This window comes from Gouania willdenowi, chromosome 24, assembly GCF_900634775.1.
Source record: "Gouania willdenowi chromosome 24, fGouWil2.1, whole genome shotgun sequence".
NCBI classification, from domain to species: domain Eukaryota; kingdom Metazoa; phylum Chordata; class Actinopteri; order Blenniiformes; family Gobiesocidae; genus Gouania; species Gouania willdenowi.
Window position 1 is genome coordinate 25,744,504 of NC_041066.1, and position 12,186 is coordinate 25,756,689.

At 35.1% G+C, this 12,186-nt stretch overlaps 1 protein-coding gene across 2 annotated transcripts in view; it reads right to left on the reverse strand.

The window, feature by feature from the left end:
* Positions 1-4,951: 4,951 nt before the first annotated feature.
* Positions 4,952-12,186, reverse strand: part of cd2ap (CD2-associated protein) — a 52,714-nt gene continuing 45,479 nt past the window's right edge. For both annotated transcript variants that reach the window (XM_028439630.1, XM_028439631.1), the window contains one exon: positions 4,952-6,930. In XM_028439630.1, coding sequence (XP_028295431.1) covers positions 6,889-6,930 — 42 coding nt within the window. In that variant the 3' untranslated portion in view covers positions 4,952-6,888. The remainder of the gene's footprint in view (positions 6,931-12,186) is intronic.

Genomic DNA, 12,186 nt, shown 5'->3' on the forward strand with positions numbered 1-12,186 from the left:
TTAATGTTATATATTAATGTTATATATTAATGTTATATAGTAATGTTATATATTAATGTTATAGTAATGTTATATAGTAATGTTATATATTAATGTTATATATTAATGTTATATAGTAATGTTATATATTAATGTTATATAGTAATGTTATTTATTAATGTTATTTATTAATGTTATATATTAATGTTTTTATTTAATGTTTATATTAATGTTTATATAGTAATGTTTTATATATTAATGTTATTTATTAATGTTATATATTAATGTTATAATTAATGTTATATAGTAATGTTATCTATTAATGTTATATATAATGTTATTATATGTATATTAATGTTATTTATTAATGTTATTTATTAATGTTATATATTAATGTTATTTATTAATGTTTTATATTAATGTTATATATTAATGTTATATATTAATGTTATTTATTAATGTTATATAGTCATGTTATTTATTAATGTTATATATTAATGTTATATATTAAAATTATTTATTAATGTTATTTATTGATGTTATATATTAATGTTATTTATTAATGTTATATGTTAATGTTATATAGTAATGTTATATATTAATGTTATTTATTAATGTTATTTATTAATGTTATATATCAATGTTATATATTAATGTTATTTATTAATGTTATTTATTAATGTTATATATTAATGTTATTTATTAATGTTATTTATTAATGTTATATGTTAATGTTATATATTATTATTAGATATTAATGTTATATATTAATGTTATATATTAATGTTATATATTAATGTTAGATATTAATGTTATATATTAATGTTATATATTAATGTTATATATTAATATTAGATATTAATGTTATATATTAATGTTATATATTAATGTTATATATTAATGTTATATATTAATGTTATATATTAATATTAGATATCAAATCAAACAGACTCACATTCTGGTGAATCAATCTGAGAAAGAAACAGCTGTAATAAATTAAGCCCCTCCCTGTCTGATAATCATAATATCACAGTTAATGTATTTAAATCAGATTTTCACATTTGTTGTGTTATTATGTTATTTATTATAAAAAGCAGCTTTATTTGCTCATTTCATGCATCTTTGTGATACTTTGATCATCGAACCCTAATCAATGTATAGACATGTTAAAGGACTTATTATTGAAATGATAAATATATATAATCTGTTTTTAGTTTTTTAACTAAACAAAATAAAAAATAAAATGATCATTAATGTTCTGTCTGTTGATGATCAAATCAGTAGAAAAATAACATCAGATAAATTAGTTTAAATGTGTTTTTAAAGATGTGTTAGAAATAAAACTGTTAATGTTAAATGTGATAAATGTCTTTGAGTTCATAGAGTTTTATTAGAAAAGCTTCAGTGTGTGTGTGTGTGTGTGTGTGTGTGTGTCTATGTGTGTGTGTGTCTGTGTGTGTGTCTGTGTCTGCGTGTGTCTGTGTGTGTGTGTGTCTGTGTGTGTGTGTCTCTGTGTGTTTGTGTGTCTGTGTCTGTGTGTGTCTGTGTGTGAGAGAACCAATGGAGGAGATTAGAGTCTCACACACACACACACACACACACACACACACCATGAAGAAATGTGCAGATTTCAAAATAAATGTTTTAAAACGTCATCACCAAATAAAAAACAGTAAAAAAGTATTTTTCTTTAAAAGAAAAGAGAAGTTAACAGGAGCTCATACAGAAGTGAGAAGTGTAGTAAATAGATAAAGATGATGCTCTAGCGCCCCCTCACACTCTGAGGTCAAATGTTGAATAGGTTTCACTTGCCGTTCCGTAATAATAATAATAATAATAATAATAATAATAATAATATTTTCTCCTGCTTCTCAACAAAGATGGTCACATTCTACTTTCTCCATCTCTTCCCATCATTATCCTTCCTGCTAATACTTTCGTCTGGTCTCATGAATCTAACAAAAGCTTTGCTCTGCGTTTCATCCAAAACTAGAATTAAGGAATTGATCAGTTTGTCTCTCAATGCAATTGACCAGATTTTTTTGACTAAATTACAGGCAATAATGAACCCACATGTCCAAGCAGTATTAATCTATATAAATATAGTGTGTGTGACGTGTGTTAGTATTTCATTTGTACAGATGTCACTGTTTTAACTGGTGAAGCTGAGCTGATGAGTTAATAATGTTCATGTGTGCAGTTTATACAGTTAATATTATGTCTGTGTTGTTAATGTGTGTGTGTTTGTTTTATGTCCTTCCAGTTGATTATCTGTTACTGTTACTGTGCTAATAATAGCTAGCGTTGCATGTGTACGTACATGGAAATAAAACTGTCCAAGCTTGAATGAAACACTTTTTCATCAGTTAAACACACGGTGGGAGTTATAGGATTAAAGGTTGTTAGTTTAATGAAATAATATAATATATATAATATAAATCCTGCTTTGCTGCATATTTCAGCTGAATAAACAGAACTAAAGTGTTTGGATGGAATAAAGCGACTCCTGTTATCCAGTGTCTGTAGTGAAGAACCAATCACTGTGATTGGACGGTTTCATTGCAATCACTTCCCTTCTTCACACACTGATTTAAGGGCCCTTTAAGGACCCTTTACTCCAGCTGTGTAGATGTAATAAAATAGAACTGCACCTATAACGTTTTTACAAGATTCACAGAAATAATTTCTTTAAAATAAAATCAGTGAAAAATTTCCATCCATTCCAAAAATAAAACATCATTATCTATCGATATTAAAATAAAGGAGTAATATAATAACTTAAATGAATAAGTGTATGTGTTAGAGCACATAGTGATGTCACATGATACTGTACCAGTTCAACATCTGGATACAGTCGTTCATATGTCACAGATAAAGAATCAAATGAAACTGATTTAAAGGTTCATATCATGTTATTTTTCACCATCATCTCCATTTATTCTAAGAACTTTAAAAACATCATATTTCAGGTTTATTTTCACAAACTCGTCTGTTTTCCAGAGTTTTATCCTCTAAAAAGTCACTTTCTGACCAACTCTACAAACAGGCTGATTTATGTCCTACTTATGCATATTCATGAGTGGGCGTGTCTATAGACAGGACACTGACTTCCTCCTCCCCTCACAGTGACGTAGGGCCAGAGGACGGCCCACCCTCCATGTTAGTGTAACATGGACCTTTAACACATCTTAGAGAATAAAATAAAACACTGACATTAATCAATAAAGAGTGAATATTCTATTCTACAGATCAATAGTTACTAAAAATTAATGCCAACAAGTGCTGCAGGTGACAGCCATCGTTACCACGGCAACAGAGGAAAGTTCATCACTTCCTGCTGCAACCGAGTCGATCTGCAGATGGATTTATAACCAACCAATCACATCATCAATACGAGAAGATAATCACTTAAATATCATTATATAAAAGATAAAATATTAAATATCATTTTATTGCCACATTGTGATTTTTAAAACCACATTTTGTTCTTGTTAATCTTCCTTTAAAAGATTTATATTATTATTATTATATTGTATTTACATTAAAGGTAACATTTAGAAATGTTAGAAGATTTTGTTGAGTTAAAAATTGTATTGATCATCTAGAAAATCAATAATAAATGAGTTCCAGAGCACATTGATAATAAATGTATACTAATCACTGTAGTAATATTACCATGGATCAGGTTTTGATAATAACAATTTAAAAACATGTCCTATTATTGTTCAAATGAAATGTATAAAAAGTTGTTGATATAAAACTACAGACATTTGTAAATGAAACATATGTTAAACCAGGGGTCCCCAATCCTGGTCCTCTGGGGCCCCTATCCACCATGTTTTAGATGTTCCTACACACATGGTTTAAATGATGACCTCATCATCCTGGTCATTTCATCAGGTGTGTCTGAAGAAGGAAACATCTGGTGGATAGTGGTCCATGAGGACCCCTGTGTTCAACATCTGGAACATTTCTTAATGTTATAATGTATAAAGAACGTGTATAATAAGACTAGATCTTCAACATTCTCTTATTCTGACATGAGAAAAGTTATGACTGTTAATTATATTAATGCTGATATTGTGAACAAGATTACATTGAAGAATACATTTGATTTGATCCTTTTAAAGTTGTTGCTGATACACTGACCTCTGGAACATGTGATCACTATTGTATATATATACATATATGTACAGTATATGTACAGTATATGTATATATAAATATATGTATATATATACATATACATACTGTATGTATATATATATACATACTGTATGTATATATACAGTATGTATATGTATATATACATATATGTACAGTATATGTATATATAAATATATGTATATATATGTGTATATATATATTGTACAGTATGTATATGTATATATATATATATATACATACTGTATGTATATATACAGTATGTATATGTATATATACATATATGTACAGTATATGTATATATAAATATATGTATATATATATGTGTATATATATATTGTACAGTATGTATATGTATATATATATATATACATACTGTATGTATATATACAGTATGTATATATATATATACATATATGTACAGTATATGTATTTATAAATATATTTATATATATTACATCAGAAAGCCCCCAGACCTCTGATGAGCAGGAGAGACGGACATGTTCAGCAGGACGTTCGGCTGCTGAACATGTCCGTCCTGATTGGTCAGTGAAGGGTGTCCGTCCACTAGGACCAATCAGGATTGGCAGATTGAAATAAATGCTTCTGATGAAAGCAGACGGAGGTTTCATCCCATAGTGAGACATCTCACTCATAGAACCAGGGTTATGTACATAACCTAAAGTTTGTTTTTAGTCACTAAACATGTTCATAGGGTTAGTAATAAATAGTAATAAATAGGCTGTAGTAATAAAGTAATAAAACTTTTTGTTAAGAAAGTGTTTTATTAATAATCTCAGACGCAGAAGTTGTGGGTAAATAAAGAGGCGTTTTATTGATTTCTGTTAAAAAAAATCTCAGCTCATGCGAAGAACAGCTTTTTGTAAACAGAACCGACACGTTTGTGTCACAATGTGGAATGTTTGACACACACACACACACACACACACACACACACACACACACACACACACACACACACACACACACACACACACACACACACACACACACACACACACACACACACACACACACACACACACACACACACACACACACACAATAATGTGATGAACACACTTCTCATTATGAAACATTTGTTTAAGGCCAACGTTGACATTTCTCTGAGTGGCGCCGTAATTTAGCATCAGATCACAGATTGTGTCAGACTCAGTGGATCCAGCCTCAGAGATGTAAATGTAGATATAGATATATATCAGATAGAGGATGAATCTATGGTTTGGACACGTGTCTGATCTGATTATTCCTGTGATGTTGTGAAAAACACTCAAACATCATTTATTCATCATTTCACAGAGAACGTCAACAAATAGAGAAACTTTAAAAATCATCAACATTAAATTAAATTAACTCTAGTTCACTGTGTAGATATAAATGTGATAGATTATTTATAAACTCATATTAAAGCCGTTTGTGGAGAAATCAAAACATTAGAATCTTTCTCTATTTAAGGCTCAGAATCACTCGATGTTAAACAGGAAACATTAAACAAGCTTTAAACGTCAATTTATTTCAAGTTATTTAACTTTCTGCTGCTTTTTAAATAACTGCCTTTTTACTGTTTCTAATCATGACATTTTATTGTTTTATCGTCAACTGGAGGCGGAATATTGCACTTGGAATGTTTCACACACTTTTTATTGGATGATGAGATCAATTTAATACGACGATGACACGTGGGAACACACAGACGTTTCACGTGTGTGTGTAATTAGTGAGTGAATGTTCTTTCAAAATAATAACTGATGTTGATTTTTCAGCTCGTCCTTAAAGATTTCAATGATTTATTAAATTCCTGTTTAACAACCATGTGACGCTGACGCTCAATAATCCAGCGTAAATAAATCTTCTCCACGGTGTCTGCATCTACACTCTACATTAGCATATCTAGGTTTTACATTGCTAACGGTTAGCTTCACCCACACTCAGGAAGTGTCATGTACACAGTAACTTATGTTCAGATTTATTTGAGTTGCAGTTTTTAACGTAAGACGAGCAACAAAAGAGCTGAGATGATCTTATTTTTCTTTTTAAAACATTTGTCAAATTTATTATTGTATGTTTATATATATACCTTTATATCTATATTTGTGAGGACATTCCCCACAGGTGAAATAATCTGACAAAAATAGAAGAAGAGCCCTATACATATATATAATTATATATATATGTTTATATACTTATATATAGTAGAGAACGAGGCATGTCAGTAGATTTAAAAATACATCCTGTAAATATTTCAGATCCCACAACAGACGCTCATAGAAACAGGCACAGTAGTGTTTCCCTCCAGAGGAATCAAAGAAAACATATCAAAAATAAAGTCATAAATGTTCTGCGGCTGCAACAATTAGAAAAAAACAACAAAAAAACAACGGCCTGAGCAGAAAAAAACCCTCAAATCAAATACGTTTTAAAATCATTGGTGAAGGAATGAGAAGATCCAGCTTTATACAGTCAGTAGTAGAGTGAGTGAAGGGGCGGAGCTTGAGGCACGCTGAGTGAAAGGGGGCGGTGCTAAGTAGTTTGACGTAAGGCTTCAGGTTCTCGTGTTGTTTGGCAACAGAAAAAAGAAATAAAAGTCATAAACATGTAAAGACGACAGATTAAATGTAAATGTGATAAAGAAGAGGAGGAGGAGTCAGTTTTCATCAGAGCGAGGGTCACGTGACTCTGGTTCATCATCATGCTCTGGTGCTGGCTGCTGATTGGACGACAGCTCTCACGTGGAGTGGATGCTTCTCTTTAATGTTTCTACCTCCAGCTGTTAGAGAGAATCAATAATCAATATGATCCAAATCCCAGGATTAGGAACAATTATAATTAATTGATAATTAATTACAATTACGACGTAATTATCCAATCCAATCCACTTTATTTATATAGCACATTTAAACAACAAAACGTTTCCAAAGTGCTGAACATGCGACCCCAACAATAAAACCAAAACAATACAAATGAGCTCTGCCACTAAATGAGTATAAAACAATAAATAAAAATAAAACAGTTTAAAAGAATAAATATAAATAAAAACACATTAAAAACTATAAATAACATCAAATAAAAGACACAGAGGACCACACAACTTACGCGGTGCTAAAAGCCAGAGAATAAAAGTGAGTTTTGAGACGAGATTTAAAACACTCCACGGTGGGGGCCGTACGGATGTGGAGGGGCAGAGCGTTCCACAGCTTAGGGCCGACAACGGAAAACGCTCTGTCCCCTTTAGTTTTACGGTTCGCCTTCGGAACCACGAGCTGGAGCTGGCCCTCAGACCTCAAAGCGCGCAGGGGTCGGTAAATTTGGATGAGGTCTGTGATATACTGAGGGGCCAGTCCTTCCAAGCAGGGGTGTCAGGGGGCTGTGGTCATTCTCTGCAATGTGCATGTAAATTTGACAGTCATCTGCGTAGAAATGGTAAGACATGCCATGTTTCTTAAAAATCTCTCCAAGTGGGAGGAGATATATCGCAAAAAGAATGTGACCCAGGATAGATCCCTGGGGGACTCCACAGTGAAGTGGGGCAGAAGATGAAGAGGAGTCCCCCAGCCTGACGGAGAATGACCTCTCCGACAGGTAGGACCTAAACCACTCCAACGCGGTCCCCCTGACACCCACGTGATCTCTTAGGCGATCTAAAAGAATTGTGTGGTCGACTGTGTCAAAAGCAGCCGTCAAGTTTAAAAGCACTAAAATGGCAGAACCTCCAGAATCAGTCATTAAAAACCTTTAAAAGTGCAGATTCAGTACTGTGCAAAGCTTTGTAGCCTGACTGATATGGGTCTAAAGTGCCATTTTCATCTAAAAAAGGTTGCAACTGTGCAAAAACGCATTTCTCTAAAATTTTCGATACCAATGGTAGTTTGGAAATTGGGCGATAATTCGCCAAATTTGCAGGGTCAAGGCCAGGTTTTGTAATCAAAGGCTCAACTACAGCTTTCTTACAACAAGCTGGCACTATGCCAGTAGCCAAGCTGCTGTTGATGATCTCCCTAACAGAAGAGCCAATGGTGTCCCAAACCTCTTTAAAAAAGCGAGGAGGGCCCGGGTCTGTGGGACAGGAGGAGGGTTTAAGTTTTTTAACTATCCCTGTGAGCACAGACAATGACACAGACTCAAACTGACAGAAAACAGCTAAGCATTGAGTGGATACACAACTCCACACTGAAAAGGGAGATATGTTGGCCCTAATAGCAGCAACCTTCTCATTAAAAAAGGAGAGGAATTTTTCACACGTTCCACTTGTCATCTCCAATGAAGTGGACGGACTCGGATTAAAAACAGAACCAATCGTTTTAAAAAGAACTCGAGGCTTACTGACATTATTCGAGATCAAGTTAGAGAAATATTGAGTTTTTTCAGCTTTAACAGCACTTTGATAGTTTCTCCAGCACTCTCTAAGAATCTGGTGCGAGACCTCCAAGTGGTCCTTCTTCCACCTCCGCTCTGCCCTCAGACACTCACGCCGAGCTGTGCGCGTAGTGTCATTGAGCCACGGTTCCTGCTTTGGCTTAGGACATATGGCTCTGAGGGGAGCAACACTGTCCAAGACTTCAGAGCAGGTGGAAGTGAAAGAGTTCATCAATTGCTCGGTGTCCATAGATGCAGCGGAGTTTAGATGATCCAGAAACGATGCAGTAAAAAGAGGAGAAAAAGCAGCGGCCGTGTCGGGCTTAATAACACGACCATGACGCACGCAAGACAGCTTCACCCCCAAGTCCAAAATAAGATCAAACATGACAGGGCTGTGGTCAGAAAACACGGCATCTCCAACAACGGCATTGTTCACAGGAAAACCACAAGACAACACAATGTCTAGCGTGTGCCCGTGCACTTGTGTGGGGCCAGTGACATGTTGCGTCAGATTAAAAGCTTCCACCAAGTCCAAAAACTCTCTGGCCATGGGTTTAGAAGGACAACATACATGCACATTAAAATCTCCGACAATTAAAACCCTGTCATAACACGTGAGCACACAAGCAACAAATTCATAAAAGTCTCTAATAAAATCCTTGTTGTGCTTCGGTGGTCTGTAAATGACAGCGCACAGTACTGGGTCAGCCTGTCGCAGCTCAAAACAGCTCAGTTCAAATGAAGAAAAAGACCTCTCAGATACCACTTTGTGATAAAAGCAGTTCTTTAAAATAGTAGCTATACCTCCGCCACGACCAGTGGATCTCGGTACGTTGATAAAAGTACAGTCTGGAGGTAATAACTCTGAGAAAGCAGTAGACTCACCGCTGTTGATCCAAGTCTCTGTTAAAAACAGTACATCCTGCAGGATGAAAGTTTTATTCGCCACAGACCTCGCGTTCACGAGTGCGCACCTCGTAGAAGCTGTAGTAGCCGCCTGAGCTACCCGGCTCAGCGGCCTGAGGTTAGCCGGGGACACACCATCAGAAACCCGGAAAGAAGAGCGGCGAGGGCGCAGCTCGCAGAGATCCTCCCGTTGTCCGATAATGGGCACCAACCAAGCGCCAACTGGAGCGAGTGTGCGTCGTGAGACATAGCGGAAAAAACAGTCTCTGTAATCCCGTGGAAGTTCCGAGGACCACACCGCGGTGGGAGAAAGAGCCAACCAGGCTTTCAGCTTCACGAGCCGACCGGATCGGACTCCTCGGCGTTTACGCTTCCTGGGCAGCGGCGCATTCACCCTGAGGAGGTGCGCAGGCAGGTCGGCCAGGTAGAATGAACCTGACTTGTTGTTTGCATCACGAATGGTACACGATTGCACCGTTTCTTTTATTTTTAGCAATTCTTGACAATTATACACCAGCAGTGAGTCGATGGTCCTTGTAACAGATGTTAAAATCAGCATAAAACAAATAAAACTGAGCAGAGCCAAGCGGCACACCAGACACACCGGCGCCATAGCTTTAACTCCAATTATGTTTGGAATTGAAAAAATCAGTTGCTGTCACGGTTGGGCTCAATTAGATTTTTCAATTACAATTATGTCTTAATTACATACTATGTTAAATTACAATTTAATTATAATTACATTGATGTGAAACATCTTTTAATAATTATCAATAAACTAAGTATGTGCATTAGGACTGTAACATGGTTCACCAGGTTTTAATTGAATTAATTAGTTAATGAAATAAATGCTAACAGACGCTAACACAAGAGGAAGATCATGTTTTATGAAATTGTAAGTAATTGATATTGAACTTTAGTAATTGAAAATGTAAGTGTAATAATTGACTTTCAGGGGAAAAATAACATAATATTGAGATGTAATTGAAGATATAATTGTAATTGAGCCCAACCCTGGGCCTCATAGATCAATACATTTAAGCTCTCTTATTGATATTGTTGGTAAAGTTTGGTGCAGTGCATTATGGGAGGTGGAGTCCTGTACAAGTGCAATTACATCATTATTACTGTAATGTATTGTGTAAGTTTATTATTTATTTGCTTATTTGATGTTGGCATCACGTGTTTTAGTTCATGCGTCCCATTAACCATTAAATGTGGACTATTAAATATTAGATCGCTTTCATCTAAATCCCTTTTAGTGAGTGATCTTATAACTGACCATCAGCTAGGTTTATTATGTCTCACTGAGACTTGGCTCAAAAATGAAGATTTTATTGCTCTTAATGAAGCCAGCCCTCCCAATTATGGTAATCACCATATTCCCTGTGTGTGTGTGTGTGTGTGTGTGTGTGTGTGTGTGTGTGTGTGTGTGTGTGTGTGTGTGGGGGGGGGGGGGTCGGGGATGACAAGTGGCAGAAGTTTTTCACTCAAACTTATCAGTTACCCCAAAAACCAAACTTAACCAAAATTAATTCAAAAGCCTCTCACTTGAAATTTGTAATCCCCAAAAACAAGATAGAAAAACCCACTTTACTGGTTATAGTTTATCGTCTTCCTGGTCCATATTCAGAGTTTCTCTCTGATTTAGATATTGATCACCTGACAATATATCCTCAAAATCCTATTCTTTCATATTACTTCCTGTTATCCTTTGAACTCTAAATATCAGCCTGCTTAAACTCTGAGAGAAGAGTACACTATAGTAGATCACTATCTGAAAAAGCTGTAGCTAGATTTAAAGATTTAGTTCCATCATTGTTTACCTCTGATCCATATGATATCTCAACAGAGAGTAGCTATCAATGTCTAACAACAGAGAAATAGATGATCTTATTAACAGTACAATGTTGTCACTGCACACAGCTCTAGATGCTGTTGCTACGCTTAAAAAGAAGACGATATTTAATAAAAAAAGGTTGCCCCCTGCCATAAATCTGAACTGCGTCTTTTTAAACAGGCAACGCGGAAATTAGAAAGGAAGTGTCTCTCCTCAAACATGGTAGAAGTTCATACTGCCTGGAGAGAAAGTTTGTTAACTTATAAAAAGCTCTTCACAAAGCTAGAACTTTTTATTATTCAACTTTAATAGAGGAAAACAAAAACAATCCTCAGTTTCTATCCAACACTGTAGCCACGCCCACCAAAAGCCACAGCTCTGTTGAACCCTCTATTCCTGTCAACCTGAGCAGTGACGACTTCATCAACTTCTTTACTGATAAAATTCTAACAATTAGAAACAAAGCTAATGTCCCCCCTGCAGGAGTGATCAATACTTTATTAAATAAAGCAGATCCTGAAATATCCTCAACATGCAGCTTTTATTTACATAGTTTCACTCCAATTGGTCTGTCTGAACTGACCTCAATAGTTAGTGCTTCTAAACCAACAACCTGTCTTTTAGATCCAATCCCAACTCCACTATTTAAAGATGTTCTTCCACTAATCAGCACTAATATGATGAACTATATTAACACATCTCTAGTAACAGGCTATGTACCACAGGTACAAGTGACTTGTCCAATTATAGACCAATATCTAATCTCCCTTTTGTTTCCAAAATTATTGAAAAAGTCATCACAGGTCAACTATGTGATCACCTACTGACCACCAGTTTCCACTGGATGCGCTCCACTGCGTTACGTCACCACCGTGTCACCAGAGCTGATAGGTTTCCACTGTCTGCTCCGTCACAGATGTG